The following is a 19,461-nucleotide window of genomic DNA, read 5'->3' on the forward strand; positions in this document are numbered from 1 at the left end:
GCTTCACAAGGTGCAGTATCCGCTTCCGCGGATTGAGGATATTTTTGCTTCGTTGTCTGGCGGGAAACACTTCACCAAGATAGACCTGGCGCAGGCGTACTTGCAGATGGAGGTTGAAGAAGAGTCACGCCAATACCTCACGATCAACACGCATCGAGGTTTGTACCGGTACAATAGGCCACTACTTCAGAAAAGACAATTGCGGTGTTAAGAACAATATTCGCAAGGAACGGATTGCCAGAACAGACCTGTTCGGACAACGGACCACAGTTCGTGTCGGAAGAATTCCAAAAATTCTTAAAGAAGAATGGGGTGAAACATTATACCTCTGCCCCATATCATCCGGCGACAAACGGGTTGGCTGAGAGATTTGTCCAAACATTCAAAAAGGCAATAAAGGCCATGAACGATGATCAGATTCCGCTACAGCACAAGGTGGACAATTTCCTAATGGCATATCGAAACGCCGCTCATGCAGTGACTAACCAAAGTCCTGCCATGATGTTTTATAACAGGAGGTTGCGGTCCAGGTTGGACTTGTTAAAACCAAATGTGCGGAGGGAAGTGGAAAACAAACAGTTCCGGCATATTAATAAAAAGACCACTCGAAGTTTCGACGTAGGACAACCAGTGTTGGCAAGGGGCTATGGAAACGAAAAATGGCAGTCCGGAACAATTCGGGCCAGACAAGGACCTCTGATGTACACAGTAGATATTGGTAACAATGTGATAAGGCGTCATGCGGATCAACTGGTAGAATCGAGAGCAAGGGTCGAACCCATGGTTGCGACAGAGACAACTGTGGAAGACGTTAATGAACCTGAAGCATCTACCTCAGCAGGGAATGTACCTGATGATGATAACACCCAATGCATGGGAGACCAACTAGAGGAGTCACCTCAGCAACAGGAATCAGAGACCACTGAAAGGCGTTATCCAAACCGAATCAGAAGGCCTCCTGAGAGACTGAACCTTTGAACTGTTTATACCTGAAGTTATATATGTTATTATGTTATGTTAAATGGGGATATGACTGTTAAGCTAAAAAGGGAGGATTGTGGTGTATGTAACCTGTTACACCTTAAGAGAACTTAAGCCTGTTCCACCTTAAGAGATGTACTACTTTCTCTGGCTGCTGTATACGTAATACTGGTGGTGACCACCGGTATACAAGCACTGTGTAGTAATATTGTATTTAGTTTTAGTCCTGACCTCCAACCAGTAAAGACCTGTTGAACTTTAATCTTGTAGTCTGTGTTAGTAATTACAACTAGAACACACAGACTTAACAGAGGTGATGGGACATTTGGCCACCCAGCTCACAGAAGCATTCTGTGGTACAGCTGTCAATGCTCCAATTTTAAAAAAAACTTCCCAGCTTATGATTCAGTGCTCCAATATGTTTTATTTTGGGACAATGCAATCTTGTGAATTTAATACTTTGTCCCCACTGAGGGAATCTTCAGGATGGTAATGGAAATATTCTACATAAATAGCATAAAGTGAATACTCAACGGACAGTTCCCAAATACAGAATTTATTGCGCTCATGAGGAGCACCTTAATAAATCACTTGGAACTTCATCACACAAGATAATCAGGCCTTCCTCCCTTAAAGAATCAATTCAACACAGTTCCTTACAGACTACTTATTTAGATATATGTAATGGTGTTTACACATTTATAATGATAGATTATCATCTTTTAAAGGATGACATTTGGCTAGGGCCTAGCAAATACATCAATGTGGTGTTTATCCAGAATATCTAGATAAACAGCCAATAGACAAATCCCTGCGATGGCTCAGTCGGTTTTGTCATTGAGTAGCTAAGCCATACAGACTGGGAAAGTCCCAGGTTTGATCCCCAGTTCATGCTAAGTTAGATGATCTCAGCCACGATAGCATTAAGGATTGGCCTCAGTGCCACAGGGGGAACTCGGTCAAGATTCACACTCTTGATCACTATCCAGCAATCTCTGCTGGTAAATGCAGCCTTGCTACAATTGTACAGGGCTTTTGTGAGACCACACCTGGAGTACCGTGCACAGTTTTGGTCTCCGTATCTGAGGAAGGATATACTTGCCTTAGAGGCGGTGCAACAAAGGTTCACCAGATTGATTCCTGGGATGAGAGGGTTGTCCTGTGAGGAGAGATTGAGTAGATTGGGCCTATACTCTCCGGAGTTTAGAAGAACGAAAGGTGATCTCATTGAAACATATAAGATTCTGAGGGGCATTGACAGGGTAGATGTAGGGAGGTTGTTTCCCCTGGCTGAAGAGCCTAAAACTAGGAGGCATAGTCTCAGGATAAGGGGTAGGCCATTTAAGACTGAGATGAGGAAGAATTTCTTCACTTAGAGAGTTGTGAATCTTTGGAATTCTCTACCTCAAAGGGCTGTGGATGCTGACTCGTTGAGTGTATTCAAGGCTGAGCTGGATAGATTTTTGGACTCTAGGGGAGTTAAGGGATATGGGGATCAAGCGGGAAAGTGGAGTTGAGATTGAAAATCAGCCATGATCTTATTGAATGGTGGAGCAGGCTCGAGGGGCCGTATGGCCTACTCCTGCTCCGAAGTCTTATGTTCTTATGCACAAGGTGAGGATAGGTGTGTGCTTAGTTATGATGCACCCATTGTTGAATAGGTTGTGAACACTTACTGTCAAAGCTCATATATGAATAAGGACACTTGTGTGAGATATTGGAGGGTGACTATGTCCTGTGGTACGAGCAAGATTCAGCACTTTTAGAAGAGGGGAGGAGAGAAAATTGGTAAAAGATAAGCAACAATTTAGCATTTGTAAAGGTAAAGATGAGTTAATTGATCCACGGTTTATTGCTTTTATAGACAAAACTATGCACTTAACCAGCATATACTGGGTTTCCACCTGTCTCCTGTGGGAGCTATGATGGGAGACCGGGAGAACCCCTATAGAACCCCTTTCTGCAATAAACTTAATTTAAGTGTGTTCCTGTTAAGCATGCTAAACGTATATCCGTATGCTGGCCCTGTTGAGACTGTACCTATTAACAATATTTGTTGAGGGTATATTTGTTAAATGTATTGCGGCTTAATTTATATTTGTTAAGTGTACATTGGCTAAGAGTATACTTATTAAGCATACAGCTGCTAATTATTACTTGTTGAGACTGTGCATGCTAATTATATACCTCTATATCAGTTTATTATAAAGTTTTATTAAGAGCTCAGCCTTCACTCATTTCTACAGATAGGAGGGTAAAACTTCTGTGGACCCTTTACAGGAGGCGGAAGTGCAGAGGAGCAGGAGTTCACCTGCTGCTTTGTCCTGCTTCTGACCTCAGGGATGGGGTTATTTAAATACTCAAAGGCACTGTCCGGACCTGTAGCGGCACAACAGAGATGCACGCCCCACTGAGGTGGCAAAGTGCAGAGCAGCACCCTGTTGTTCTGAAAGAGGTCACCCAGGCCTGAAGTGGGCCACAGAAAAGTGACAGCGAAATCTTATTGATTCCTCTTGTTGGAGGTAGTCAATCCCTCAGGTTTTGGCCATTTTATGGTGTCGGGGGGCAGTGTTCCACTGATCTGCTGCCAGAGTTGCCATGAGAGATTGGGAGAACCTGCAGATTTTTTGTTTTTTGATTAAGTTTGTTGTTTTTCTTATTCTTGTTTACATGGAAAGGGAAATTTTAAATTCCAAATGCGATCGTTAATATAATTAGTTAAGTAATTAACTGTGTAAGATTGATTTTAACTGCGGTCTGATTGATTAGACTTTTGCAGAGCGGCTGATGGGCAAGTTCTCCATAGCAGTGCCAATCTTCGTAGCTCTTTCTTGCTTTGGGTCCATGAATGGAGGCATCTTTGCAGTTGCCAGGTAAGAATTCAGTCAATTTACAGGCTTTGAAGGTGTGTCCGAAGAGAAGGAAAGAATCAAAGGGCCAATGTTTGCGATCGGAGGCTTCCTGCGGGCAGACGCCTCCAACCTGCAAAATGTCTAGGAAATTACCTGGTGGTCCGGGAGGAATGGCGGCTTGCAATCCTGGGCCTCTCCGGGTCCGCGCGGGCAGAGCCCCACGTATCCCAGGGGTGCAAGCGGTTCATGGGTGCTCCTGGGATCATGTGGGCTGGCCCAACCAATAAAAGAAGGGAATCCCCATTCATACTTTTGACAGTTCTGTACGTACAGAACTGTCATAGTATAAATGGGGATCACTTAAAAAATATACCAACACATGAAATAATTTTTTTTAATTACATTTTTAAAATTAATTAAAATGCCATTTAATTAAATATTTTAAACAAAAATTTAATTTTGCGGGGAAAAAAATCAAATAGTTTTATGGGGCTAAATAAAACTTACCTTTTTGAAGAGTATTTTTAATTTATAAATGAGTGATAACATTTTATTTTTCTATTTAAAAAAAAAATGCTTATGCTGGTAAAAGCAGGCCTTACGCCTGTTTTTACCAGGCGTAAGAATTTGAGTCATTCAGCGGGCGGAAATAGCGCAACACTCCACCTGCAGAGGCCCATCTCCCGAGGATGCGGGGGATCTGTCAAGAGAATTCTTGACAGATCGCAAGTGCCGGGTTTCAGCGCACGCACTTCGCATGCCTAAACCCGGAACTTGCGTGGCCCCTTCATACACCTCGTGCGCACCCGTGGGGGTCGCAAAATACGACCCAATGTATCCCCCTAAATTGGGAGCGAGGACATTTTTACGTTCACAAGAACAAATGTGCCACTTCACAAAATGTTACATCGTGCATACTTTAAAGCAGCAGGGAATCAATGTATATTGTACAATAATATACTTGAAAAATAAAATGTATTTAAAATTATACCTTTGAATTCCATGGGGCTACCACTCCAGCAAAAGACCAGCGGAAGCCCTAGGAAAACAACATAAATGGCCTTTTTCAGCCTAGTAATGGCAGGACACCTGGTGGGTGGTCCCGCAGAATATCTGGGCTTATGTATTTAAATATAATTGTAAATCATTTAACTATTATCATCATGGTAATATGTTTTGTTTTATCCCCCATCTGTCACCTATTCCTTGCCTGAAGCTTTAGCCTCTCCCCTCACTGCCGCCCCCCTCGTCCCACCACTTGTGCCAGAAACCTTTCTGAGGCAAGAGAGTGGGAAGGTCTCTTGCTCCCAGGCTATGATTCTACCACTCTTGGTTGACAGCTTGGAAGTTCTACCGAAGTAGCCCAATGTGAGTCATGCTCCAATTCCACCTTACGGAATTATCTGTCAAGCTGGCACCTTCCAATGACGGCAATTGTCAAGTTCAGGAAATTCAAGCAGAAGAAAACAACAGGCCACAGGAACATGCCCTATTACTCCACGTCCTTGTGCAATTCACTTCCCTAATTTTTTCAAACCGAGGTCACAGTCCGTAATGTGATGAGGCATTCGTGCCGCTGGCCTCCCCCGATAGCATATTTTATATTCAACGCTTTTGAATAAAAATCAACATTAAAAACGTTGATGCCAGGTGACAGCCCCTAAAATTGTTCTCACATGCCTGAGCTCGGGAGATGGGGACTCACGGAACTAAGCTCCCGCTCTTAAAACTGGACAAGGATGACAAGCTAGCTGGAGAGTCTAAGGAGCCTTTTCTCATCAGTGTTTATCTTCTGAGAAATCCTTATTTTGTTTACTTCATATGTTAATCTATTTAACATTGTTAAGCAATCATAAACCTGATGGTTTTTAATCACACTGCTAATTGTCATCACATTCAAAAACAAGCAGCGGTCTGGAAAAACACATACTTCTAAATTTATTATTGCCAGTCCATTTCATAGCTTGCTTGCTGTTTTGTTAGGAAATATCAATCATTGCTTTAAAATAAAAATGTGAAAAAAGCCTTTCTAATGCCCCTAACTGCATAGCTAAAAGATTTCAAACAGTGTTTAAACTTCCAATGCCCATGAGTTTTACTAGCACTGGGCCAAATTATTATGCAGAGGTATGCAAATGTATTTTAGTAATTGTAAAATCAAGATTCTGAGTGAGTATTCAAGCAGTTTTATAATGTAGCTTTTATGCTGATTCCACAATAATCTAATGCATATTAAACAGTAAAGTATTGGAATTAGTTAGATATACAGCCAATGTAAGGGTGGTGCAGTGATACACTCCACATTCTGCTGAGAAACAATTTGAAATTTCAATGACGAATAGTCCATTGTCATTCTATTTTCACAGTAGTTCAGTTTAGCAAACGTTAATTTCTTTTAAGATTAATCTGAGTATAATTTACAATATTTTAATAATGGATTAACATTTGAAAGTGTCTCTTCATTACACCTTTTTCCAGAACTTGCTGTTCCATCTATAAAAATAATTTTCCGTTTCTTTATCAATCACATCGCTCCGTGACCAAAATCACAAAACTCTACTGTGCAGTATTTTATTGCTATAAGTTCAAACCCTACATCAATACAATACAATATTCCCTCGCTATGCAAGTATAATGTTATACACTACATTCTACACAGGTATATAAATACAGCAGTCTACATAATACAGTATAACAATTACACCAGCTAGTTTTTCCAAAGAATGTAGTTGCCTCTTTACCAAGTTTTCTATTATGGCCCATGCAAAAGAAGGAACATAGTGCAGAATTTGTTAGCATAAAGAAGCATTACTTAACAAGGAAAATGAATTCCAATAAAGGAACCAGTCTTTAGATGACAATACGTCTTGATCTATCTGCATAGCAAACAGCAACAGTCACTTAATAAAAGAAGCGAATAAAATATTCATTATGAAGTATTTGGTATTTTCCCAGTCAATTAAGAATGTATGTTATGCTGCCCTGATAGCTCAGAGCATTTATGCGGTGAGTAGATCGGCTAAAGAGGAAGGTCTGTAGTTTCAGTCCACAACCTGTGCTGAGTTGGCCAATCTCAGCCAGGGAAGTGGAAAGGGCAATACAATTGACCTCAGTGCCCACTTTAAAATCAGGCTTTAAAAGGCAACCATGTACTTTATTAAGCTTCTAAACTAGATATTGAAAAGTTTCACTGTCACTCTTCTCAGGCCCCTTTCCTCATGACATTCAGTACAGCTCCTCATGCATATTAATCTGACCAACCAAGTTAGCTAGAACATCCTTTGCCCTTTGAGTATCTCCTATTGCTGCCATGTGAGAAAACCCCTTCTTTTAACAATATCTGATGATGTTATAGAAGTAGCAGTAGGACTAAGGGGAAATCAATTGTTCTTCCTAATGGAGACAGTCAAATCGCGTTAGAATTTCTCCTGAAGTACTAAATAAAATTGCTCCATATTATGAGCAGCTGAAAAAAAATGATCAAATGTGAGTTTATTGCAGTCTGAGTTAGTTGTTGTATATTACCCAGAAATAAGTGAGGTAGCTGAGATAAAGGAGATTGCAAGTGACATATTTAAGGTATACTTGTTAAAGTCTGGTGAAAATAATTACTTTAAAAAGAGAGCTTATAATGTCACTAACTTCTAACAATCTGTGTGAACTCATAGATATTACATTGACATTTGCTAGAATGGAGAGCATGCAAGAAACCCCTTGCATTGCTGGGACATAATCTGTTGTATCTCTTTAATCAAATAGAATGTTTTTTGTTGCTTCACGAGAGGGTCACCTTCCAGAAATTCTGTCCATGATCCATGTTCGTAAACATACACCTCTTCCTGCTGTTATTGTGTTGGTAAGAAAGCATTTCAAGGCATTTAAGTGTGTATTCATCTGACTTCCAATCTCTTTGTTTTCAATTTCACATCATATAGAGTCTTTTCATGCACAGATATTAGCTTTCTATTTCAAACTGTGGGTTATTGTTTTTCACTGAATTTGCACATATTTTAGCAATTGACTTGACAAAATGGAGATAGAGAAAATGTGGAAAGTGTATAAGTACCAAGAGCTTGTTTAAAAATACCAGTGTCTACCTTCCATAAATGAGTCTGTTTCCAGTGGGGCTGAAATGGCCCATTTATACTGAACACCAGATTCAGCAACAACAGGACAGTGGCACAGACTTTTGTGACTTTAACAACCAGAGGGAAGAACTATCTGATCAGGAATGGAATAAGTCCATCTATAGCCAGACCCAAAGTGGCTGATCTGATGGCTAATGGCATCATCAGGAATGGTTTTGCTTTGTTACCACCAATACTTCCGGTCAGAGAAACCCAGCAAATCCGGTCTCAAGGAGGATTTCAGTGTCTCAGACAACACTAAGTCCTTCCAGTTATTTGCCTGTAGTGTAAAGTGAACATTAGTGATCTCCTTGTGACAGCACAGACAGAGGCCAAGGAGCAAATCAGCCCTCTTTCCTTCATGTAGAAGGAGGCATGTCAAGGTGATCTAATAAAAAAAATTGATTTTGGGGGGAATACTAAGCTACATTATATATATTTATACACGCTACTATTAGGAGTGAAAAGATAAGCCATTTTTATCGAATGTATTTTATTGCTACTTTCACATAGTCTGATTTTATTTTTACAAGAAAAAAATTAAAATTATACATAAAATTAAAACAGAAAATGCTGGAAACACTCAGCAGGCCAGGCAGCATCTGTGGAGAGAGAAACAGAGTTAACGTTTCAGGTCGATGGCCTTTCATCAGAACATGTACAATTAAAATTATATATATATGCCTACTCCTCCCACTTGATTCTAGAATAAACTAAAACTTCAGCCCGATAATAACAATAAAACGTATCTAAGAATATAAAGAAATATGTAGTGGGATGGATTCGATTTTGGCCTTTCACCGATGATGCTTAGGTTTGAATCCAGCCTAGACTGAAGGTATGATGGTCTCTCTCAGCTGGCTAAAGTCCTGTGTGAATTTAATTGAGGTAGCCTCAACCTAGTTCCGAATGGACGCAGCACAAATCTAATTTGGCACTAAATTAAAAATCTCAGATAGATTTCAGAAGTGACATCAGGAAGCACTTTTTCACACAACGTGTATTAGAAATCTGGAACTCTCTCCCCAAAAGGCTGTGGATGCTAGGACAAATGCAGCTTTCACGATTGAGATAGATAGATTGTTGTTAAATAAGGGTATCAAGGGATATGGAGTTGAGGTGCATATCAGCCATGATCTAATTGAATGGCAGAGCAGGCTCGAAGGGCCGAATGGCCTACTCCTGTTCCTATCTCTATGTTACTATGTTACTATGATCTAATTGAATGGCAGAGCAGGCTCGAGGAGCTGAATGGCCTACACCTGTTCCTAATGTTTCTATGTTCCTAGAGGCCACTGGATGGTTGATATAGGAAATGAAAATGCAACACAATGGTGCAGTAGACAGTGCTCTAGAGTTGGAGTTGGGGCTTGAGACATGTTGTTGGGGCAGAATAGAAGGAGCTTTACTCTGCATCTAACCATGCTGTACCTGGCCTGTGAGTGCTTGATACTGGCGCTGGTTACCTGCAATGGAAAATGCTCCATCCCTCAGTAGTAACAATTCTCACCTTCATGAATGCAAAAACCCACCAATAAAATTTAAAAGGAAATATGGTGTGAGAAAAGTTAATCCAGTTACTCAAGGCTGCTTGTTCCAACAGCCCATGCTCCAAATTGTCCCATCATGGACTCTTCTAAAATGTGTGGATGAGGGAAAAGCCTGCAGGTGGATGAGCAAGCTAACCATGGCACCATGGGACAGGAGGCCATTCAAGTGAGGGGAGTGAAAGGGAATGTAGTTGTGATAAGGGACAGTATAGTCAGGGGGATAGATACTGTTCTCTGCAGCCGCGAACTAGAGTTCCGAAGGTAGTGTTGCCTGCCTGGTGCCAGGGTTAAAGACATCTCCTCACGGCTGGAGAAGAACTTGGAGTGGGAGGGAGAGGATCCAGTTGTCGTGGTCCACATAGGAACCAACGCCATAGGCAGAACTAGGAATGAGGTTCTGCTGAGGGAGTTTGAGGAGCTAGGATCCAAATTAAAAAGCAGAACCTCAAAGGTAATAATCTCTGGATTGTCACCTGAGCCACGCGCAAATTGGCATAGGGACAAACAGATTAGAGGTTTAAATGCGTGGCTCAAAGAGTGGTGTGGGAGGAAGGGGTTTCAGTTCATGGGGCACTGGCATCAGTACTGGGGAAAGAGGGAGCTGTTCCGTTGGGACGGGCTCCACTTAAACAAGGCTGGGACCAGTGTCCTGATGAACCGGATAACTAGGGCAGTAGACAGGTCTTTAAACTACTCGGGCGGGGGCGGGGGGGGGCGGGGGGAGTGGCGGGAGAATTCAGGAAAGAGTAAATTTAAAAGCAGCAAGAGAAATGTCAAGGCTCTAGAGCAGAGTTTTACGTAAAAATAAACAGAGTGGGTCAGGAAGGGATAGAGAGAGTAACAAAGGTAATAAGGCATCAGTGACTAAGGTAACATCAGGGAAAAATAGAAATAAGTCAAAGCAAAAGGCACTATATCTGAATGCGCGAAGCATTCGGAGCAAAATAGATAAATAGCGCAGATAGAAATTAACAGGTTTGATCTAATAGCCTTAAGAGAGACATGGTTGCAAAGTGACCAAGGTTGGGAACTAAATATTCCAGGATACTTAACTTTTAGAAGAGATAGGCAAAATGGAAAAGGAGGAGGGGTAGCCCTGATAATAAAGGATGGGATAAAGACAGTAGAGAGAAAGGATCTTAGCTCCGAAAATCAAGAAGTAGAATCAGTTTGGGTAGAGCTAGTAAACAGCAAGGGGCAGAAAACATTGGTGGGAGTTGTTTATAGGCCCCTAAATAATAGTCGTAATGTAGGGCAGAGTATAAATCATGAAATTAGAGGCGCATGTAACAAGGGTAATACAGTAATCATGGGGGACTTTAATCTACATATAGACTGGGCAAAACAAATTTGCAGTAATAGTGTGGAGGATGAATTCATGGAATGTATGCAAGATAGTTTTCTAGATCAGTATGTTGAGGAACCAACTAGGGAACAGGCTATTTTAGATCTAGTATTGTGCAATGAAAAAGGGTTAATTAATAACCTTGTAGTAAAGGGGCCTTTAGGGAAGAGTGACCATAATATGATAGAATTTTATATTGAGTTTGAAAGTGATTTAGTTAAATCCGAAACTAGGGTCTTAAATCTAAACAAAGCAAACTACGTAGGTATGAGGAGCGAGTTGACTAAGGTAGATTGGTTAACTACATTACAAGGTATAATGGTAGACACGCAATGGCTACTATTTAAAGAATTAATACATAATTTACAACAAATATACATTCCTTTAAGGCACAAAAACATCACAGGAAAAGTGGACCAACCGTGACTAACAAGAGAAGTTAAAGATAGTATTAGATCAAAGGAAGAGGCTTATAATGTTGCCAGGAAGAGTAGCAAGCCTGAGGATTGGGAGGATTTTAGAATTCAGCAAAGGAGGACCAAGAAATTGATAAAGAAAGGGAAAATAGAATATGAGAGTAAACTACCGATAGACATAAAAACAGACTGTAAAAGCTTCTATAGGTATGTAAAAGGGAAAAGAATAGCAAAAGTAAATGTGGGTCCTTTACAGGCTGAGACAGAAGAAATTATAATGGGGAATAAGGAAATGGCAGAGAAATTAAACAAATACTACGGGGGTGATTTTGCCAATGGGGTCATGATGGAGGCGGGACTGCTGCTTGTCGGGTTTTAGTCCCGCCTCCATCGACGTCCAGCCAACCCATGCTATTTTCCCTTGATTGACCTTGTTAAGCCTGCCCAGCAAGCTTAGCAGGCCAAAAGGGAAAGCCGCTGACAGAGAATGTCAGCGTATGACGTTTCATCTGTCAAAAATTTTTGACAGATGAATTGTCATCGTTTGACAGCTTTGAGAAGCTGTCAAACACTGACATTCTTTGTTGTTTGGTGAGTTCTTGTGCTCAAGACTCACCAAACCTATTTTCTGAGCAGAAATCAGATGGCTGTTGCATCGGAGAATGCAGCATCCATCTGTCATCTCTGCCGTGGAGATGCCGGAGCCTCTGGATCCCCAACGTTTGAAGCCTGCAGAAACAAAGGTAAGTAAACTTTTTCTAACACTTTTCACTCACCTCACATAATTACCTCTCCACACTTGCACCCATCACTCACCTCCACAGTGCACTTTTCGACCCCTCCTCACCCCCACAGACCCACTGCTCGCCTCGTTGACCCTGGCGGGGTTTCCCGACATCGGGAAGCCCACACTTCTGTTGGAAAAATGGGGATAATCCTCTTAACTGCCTGTTAACTACCTCTTAACTACCTGTTAACAGGCAGTTAAGTGGCTGTAATCCCCTTCCTGCCTCGAGGAGACGGGACTCGGCGTGGGTCGAGTACCCACCTCCTGGGGAGATGGCACGGAGGCGGGTTGGGGGCAGGATGTAAGTTGTGAGGAGGCTGCAAAGAGGCTTCAAGGGGATATAGACAGACTAAGTGAGTGGGCAAGAACATGGCAAATGGAATATAACGTGGAGAAATGTGAAGTTATCCACTTTGGTATGAAAATTAGAAAAGCAGACTATTTTTTAAATGGTGAGAGACTGGGAAATGTTGGTGTTCAGAGGGACCTGGGTGTCCTTGTACACAAATCACTGAAAGTTAACATGCAGATACAGCAAGCAATTAAGAAAGCAAATGGTATGTTGGCCTTTATTACAAGAGGATTTGGGTATAAGAGTAAAGACGTCTTACTGCATTTATATAGGGGTCTGGTGAGACCACACCTGGAGCATTGTGTACAGTTTTGGTCTCCTTACCTAAGGAAGGATACACTTGCCATAGAGGGAGTGCAACGAAGGTTCACCAGACTGATTCCTGGGATGGGGGGTAGATTGAGTGGACTAGGCCTATATTCTCTAGAGTTTAGAAGAATGAGAGGTGATCTCATCGAAACATACAAAATTCTTACAGGGCTTGACAGGGTAGATGCAGAGAGGATGTTTCCCCTGGCTGGGGTGTCTAGAATCAAGGGTCACAGTCTCAGAATAAGGGGTCGGCCATTTGGGACTGAGATGAGGAGAAATTTCTTCACTCAGAGGGTGGTGAATCTTTGGAATTCTCTATCCTAGAGGGCTGTGGAGGCTCAGTTGTTGAGTATATTCAAGACAGTGATCGATAGATTTTTGAATATTAAAGGAATCAAGGGATATGGGGATAGTGCAGGAAAGTGGAAATGAGGTAGAAGATCAGCCATGATCTTATTGAATGGCAGGGCAGGCTCGAGGGGCCAAATGGCCTATTCCTGCTCCTATTTCTTATGCTCTTATGATTTACACTCCTCTGGGAAATTTTCAGGAATGGAAAACTGTTCTGTAGTATCAGTCTAACATTTAAATCCATATTATGAAAGCCAGAGCAGTCGACTTCTACGGATTGCTGTGGCCTCAACTAGAGCTCTAATAATCCCTAGGTAGTTTGACCATCTGAAACTATATGTAGCCCTGTAATCTCTGTACTTTCCCCACATGAAACCAATGATAATTTACAGAGAAACTGTGATTTAAATATATATCAGGGCTGGTCCCGCTTTGCCGCCCTAACTTTGCTGGAAGTGCGTGCGCAAACGAGGCTTCCACCGTACTTCCGCTGAAAGTTACAGCAGGAGAGTAAGAGCAACTCTGAGCAAACTCTGGATATCTTCCATTGAAAAAGGATGTGAGATCTAAAAAGAATAGCCAACGAGGGCAGCACACTGGGGAGCACATAGAAACCTCAACTGCGCAGCTAACAATTTAAATGTTGTACACACACCAGCTAATTCATGGTCTTCCCACACTCCTGGATTAGTAGTCTGATCTTTCACACACTGGGGGTCATTTTTGTAAGTATGTAGTGGGGGCAGGAAACCTCACCCACCGCCAGCACCTTTCAGTAAATTGTGTGCCTGCGGTTTTCAAATATGCACTGGAGCCAGGTAAGGTTTACCGCTGCCAATGTACTCAGAAAATTTTGGTTGAAGCGGGCATTTGAGAGGCCATAATAGGAATGCACTTTCACAGCGGGTAGCCTGGCACCCCTGGGAGCGAGCATTCCTTAAATTGGCCCTTTGGAAAAGGAAGACTCAAGAAAGATAAGGGGAGAAGATACTTATTAACAGTTGGAGTATCAACCTTAAAACACAGGGCTCACAAGTCGAGGGTGAGCGGTTGGATATGAAAAATAAGAAGCTCACCACACAAGCAATAATTCACTCAACCCTTTAGTACTTGTGACGTATACTAGTCAATAAAGCTTGATACTTGAACTTCTGCAAGCCGATAATGCGCTTCACATATCTTCTGTTTTACATTGGGTACATTGGCCCGGATTATGTGGGGCCTATGACGGTGTATGCACAGCATACGCCGTCGTAAGTGCCACACAAGGTCTGGGTTTCCACATGCGATGCTCATGCGCAAAAACCCAGAACTTGCGATCTGTCAAGTTTCTCCTCGACAGATCGTACGCATCCGCTGGAAATTGACTTTCACTGGCACAGAATTGGGTTCTACTGCCCAACTACCGCCCAGCGAATACACACCAAACCCTTATGCCTGGTAAAAGCAGGCATAAAGCCTTTTACCAGCAGAAGGGTTTAAATAAATGTTAAAATAATTTTTTTTTAAATGATTTAAAATTAGTTTAGGTCAATTTTGTCCCAGTTAAAAATGTTCAAATACATGTTTCAAAAAATTTAACTTTTATTTTAAATGTTTAGTGAAATGGTATTTTAATTAATTTTGAACCTGTAATTATTTATTTTTATTTCAGTGTTGTGTAATTGTGCTTTCTATTCTGCTTATGGGGATTCCGTAAGTTAATGGAATCCCCATAAGCATCATAGGAATCCTCCATTGTCATTGGTTGACCTGGCCCATGTGATCCCAGGGAGGCTTGCGAACCACCTGCACCCCTGGGCTGCGTGGGCCTTTACGCAGGCATACACCCGCAGGCCCAGGACCGCAAGAGTCCGAAGCTCCGGAGGCTGGAGGTTAAGTGCGTACTTTTCTTGCGGTTCGGAGACGTACGCGGGCAACAAGCCTCCGACCGCAATTTCTAGGCCATTGCTCTTGAGCATGTGAGAGGACAATGGGAATCACAGAATCACAGAAACCTCACAGTGCAGATAGAGGCCATTTCGGCCCATCGAGCCAGCACCGACACATATCCCACCCAATCCCCGTAACCCCTACATCAACACATGTCCCACCCTATCCCCGTAACCCCACGTATTTAATCCCCCTAACACTAAGGGTCAATTTATCATAGCCAATCAACCTAACCCGCACATCTTTGGACTGTGGGAGGAAACCAGCGTACCCGGAGGAAACCCACGCAAACACGGGGAGAATGTGCAAACTCCACACAGACAGTCACCCGAGGCCAGATTCGAACCCGGGTCCCTGGCGCTGTGAGGCAACAGTGCTAACCACTATGCCAGAACAATATCTTACACTTAATATACTAATTCAATATTATGTCTTATCTTACCCTAAATCCTGCTGAATGTATTTGAATCATTAATTTGTTTAAACTTGAATCTTTTGCAGTACCCTTTAACTGTCTTCATGCTGTTTATGAGCGATATTTACAGTCTGTTAAACTTCCTGAGCTTTGCCCGATGGCTCTTCATTGGACTGGCGGTAACTGGTCTGATCTACTTGCGGTACAAGCGTCCCGACATGCCACGCCCATTTAAGGTAATGGGCGCCGTAAATCAGTACTGTAGACTGGCAGTGGTCAATGCAGTTTGGAAAGATGAACATTGGAATGCTGTGCCTTTCTAGTCCTTTGCATGTTTAAAATGTTAATGATGTGTATCACTGGGTAACATGCCTGTTTAGTTCTCTTAAAACATCAAAAGTGGAGTTGTGCAGCACTGTAGCTGAACGTGTACTCGTCTGTTGCAGCATTTTTTTCAAGATTCCAATCAATTGCAATCAAAAGACAATTCACAGGTTATAATTTTATAACCTGTATCAGCATGGTTTCATTATTTTTCCCCAGTTTTCCCCCCTTCTTCCTTCCTGTTGTGAAGGTGTTTCCTCAAGCTGGTGTATGGTTCTATTAGCCCTTGTCGTCTACATGTGCGAGTCCGAGAATATTGAGTTGTTAGGGATATAATGGGTGAACCCAATGTAAGCCTCACCTGACACCCACACATACGCACCAGCAGGAGTCACCAGATAGTGATGATCACCTAGTTAATATTTCCATTCCCTAAACCCACGTGTGCAGATATGAGCACTCTTGCTGCTGCCTCCAGATGACGTCACGTAACTCGGCACAAACCAGGAATCAACATTGGGGCTTTCAAGAACTTTATGAATTCAATATCATACCACACAGTGTTCCAGTTACTTCCATCACTTGTACACTCTTCCATCTACAAGGCACAAGTAAGGAGTGTGATGGAATACTCTCCACTTGCCTGGATGAGTGCAGCTCCAACAACACCCAAGAAGCTCGACACCATCCAGAACAAAGCAGCCCGCTTGATTGGCACCCCATCCACCACCTTAAACATTCACTCCCTCCACCACCGGCATACCGTGGCTGCAGTGTGTACCATCTACAAGATGCAGTGCAGCAACTCGCCAAGGCTTCTTCGGCAGCACCTCCCAAACCCACGACCTCTTCCACCTAGAAGGACAAGGGCAGCAGGCGCATAGGAACACCACCACCTCCAAGTTCCCCTCCAAGTCACACACCATCCTGACTTAGAAGTATATCGCCGATCCTTCACTGTCGCTGGGTCAAAATCCTGGAACTCCCTACCTAACAGCATTGTGGGAGTACCTTCACCACGCGGACTGCAGTGGTTCAAGAAGGCAGCTCACCACCACCTTCTCAAGGGCAATTAGGGATGGGCAATAAATGCTGGCCTTGCCAGCGACGCCCTGATCCCATAAAAACGAATTAAAAAAAATAAAATACTGTTTCATTTTGTGCACCGAAAAGTTGCCCTTGTGCAACAGGTATAAGTTATGGCCCTTCTTAGCTTAGCAAACTGCATCTGATTACATAAAACTGACTGGGGAGGTTTAAAGAAACAAATCCTGTTTATGACTAAACCTTTGTTCACTTGTAGCAAAACAGAGAGTGGCAGTTACTACTGTAGTTATAGTAACAAATCATTTTTCTTAATGATAGAGCAGAGAAATTCCTGTCACACTGGGCCAAGCTGTTCGTACATTTTTAAAGAAAGAAAGATAGACTTGCATTTATATAGCACCTTTCATGACCACTGGACATCCCAAAGTGCTTTACAGCCAATGAAGTACTTTTTGAAGTGTAGTCACTGTTGTAACGTAGAAAACGTGGCAGCCAATTTACACACAGCAAGTTCCCACAAAATGCAATGTCATAATGACCAGATAATCTGTTTTAGTGATGTTGATTGAGGGATAAATATTGGCCAAGACACCAAGGATAACTCCCCTGCTCTTCTTCGAAATAGTGCCATGGGATCTTTTACGTCCACCTGAGAGAGCAGACAGGGCCTCAGTTTAACGTCTCATCTGAAAGACAGCACCTCCGACAGTGCAGCACTCCCTCAGTTCTGCACTAGGGTGTCAGCCTAGATTTTGGTGCTCAAGTCTCTGGAGTGAGACTTGAACCCACAACCTTCTGACCCAGAGGCGAGAATGCTATCAACTGAGCCAGGCTGACTGCAACTCAGGCAGTCTGTTCCTGCAGCAGAAACTAATATCACAATAACTAAATTACTCAACAGTCAGGAGTAGCTTTACTACTGCAATATTACCCCATAAGTAATAAAAACCTTTTGATAAATCTCCTCTTACTGTTATCCTTCGTTCCTTCTCTCTTTTCCATTCTCTCTCTGTCCTATTATGCTTTATCCTTGAATTTTATTATTTTCAACCAAATCTAACCATTTTTTTCTAGCCCTTTTCTAATTGTAAAAAAGGAATTTCAAAACTTTCACTTTTCTTGTTTCTTCTTCTTCCTGGCTATTGAGCTTTCACTGGCTGAGATTCAGTTTGAAAGGCCCTATTTTCTTCAACTAATCATTGGCTGAGAATGTAAAAATTGACCCGTTTGCACCAGAGATCAATTTTTTGTTGTGTTTTTACATGTCAAATGCTGAAGAACAGAGCCCAGCAGCAACAGGACAAGTAAACTCAGTGGGGCGCTGGAAGGGTTAATCGCACCAACAGTTAAAAGGGCAGGCAATAGCAATTTTAAATAGAACATGTAGCCATGGCTTAAAGTACAATAGTCTCTGTCATTATCATGCTACAACCTCTCACCAGAATCTTAAAAATTATATTAAACTACATGGCATTAAAATTAATAACACCAGCTATTGCACTGCATATGTATTTCTATTTATTGATTTATTTTAAATGCAAATTTGTGTGTTGCTCACAGTCCAATAAATTACACAGATTGCTTTTCTTGCCATAAATATAACTCATTGAGATTTTTCGGGAGTGAGACTGATGATAGTGGACAGTTACTTCAATTAAATAATGATTATTTCTTTCATTTATTTGGGTGGATGTAAAGATAGACAGAAAAATAGATTTAAAAATAAAAGTAAACATCTGTTATTTCTAGTTATACATTTTCTTTTTTTAACAAGGAATTATAAGGCCAAGTAGTGAAAGTCTTGTGGAAAATGGTCAGCCAGCTGCTAGGGAATAAATGGAGAACAGCTACATTCGGAACAAGTTTATCAAAACACACAAATGCTGATCACTGAAGGAGGTTAACCTGGTGTTCATGAACCATGCCAGCCCTAAGTAAGACTTGGTGAAAATATTATTGAGCTAATCAGTCATCCACTGAACAAAAACTGCATTCATCTTGGGCCACACGCTTTGCACATACCTAAGACTGGCAGCGTTCCTAGGAAAACACATTTCCCCCCCTCCCAAATGATCTTATAAAATAGCACAGGACCAATTTGTCTGATTGCAGTTATAGTCTATGTTTTTTTTAAAAATTCAAATGTCACTCACTTTACATTTTTCATGCCTGACCTTTGCCCCGTGATTGTGAGCACAGCTGAAATCTAACAAAAGCTTCATTCATATTACATTGAATTGATCAATGTCCAAGGTGATTTACTAGTGCTACCACAGACTGCTTATGAATCTGGAATATCAGGTAGTTAGGAATATATTGCAAGGCAGGAACATGTCAAGCGGTTTAGATGACATCATAAACCATGAGAGCAAAATTCAAGTAGTTTATTGGTCTCGCCTGAACCACAAGATTTATTATTGTTTTAAGTTAAACTCATTTTTTTTACTCTTTATATACACTACATGCTATATTTTCCTGTATTCCCACCGCATGGAGGGTGCTACTACAATGCCAGTCATTATTATGCAGTATACCTTCAGGTCCCATATCACCTGCTGATTCAATAAGTGTACATTTAATTGTGGTGGGACTCACATGAAAAAGTAAAACGGGTATCAAGATCTACAAGTCATTCCATGAGGGTCCAGATATATGCCTTAGCTTCAAAAT

At 41.8% G+C, this 19,461-nt stretch overlaps 1 protein-coding gene across 1 annotated transcript in view; it reads left to right on the forward strand.

Annotated features, from left to right (window-relative positions):
- The window catches only part of LOC147122656 (cystine/glutamate transporter-like), a 294,916-nt gene that overhangs the window by 249,001 nt on the left and 26,454 nt on the right, over window positions 1-19,461 (forward strand). The window contains exons 8-10 of the mRNA XM_086008514.1: window positions 3,751-3,854; window positions 7,593-7,689; window positions 15,507-15,656. Of these exons, the coding sequence (XP_085864640.1) occupies window positions 3,751-3,854; window positions 7,593-7,689; window positions 15,507-15,656 (351 nt within the window). The remainder of the gene's footprint in view (window positions 1-3,750; window positions 3,855-7,592; window positions 7,690-15,506; window positions 15,657-19,461) is intronic.

The sequence above is a fragment of the Somniosus microcephalus genome, chromosome 2 (genome assembly GCF_052327205.1).
Source record: "Somniosus microcephalus isolate GS21.2 chromosome 2, FLI_Smic_1.0, whole genome shotgun sequence".
NCBI lineage: Eukaryota > Metazoa > Chordata > Chondrichthyes > Squaliformes > Somniosidae > Somniosus > Somniosus microcephalus.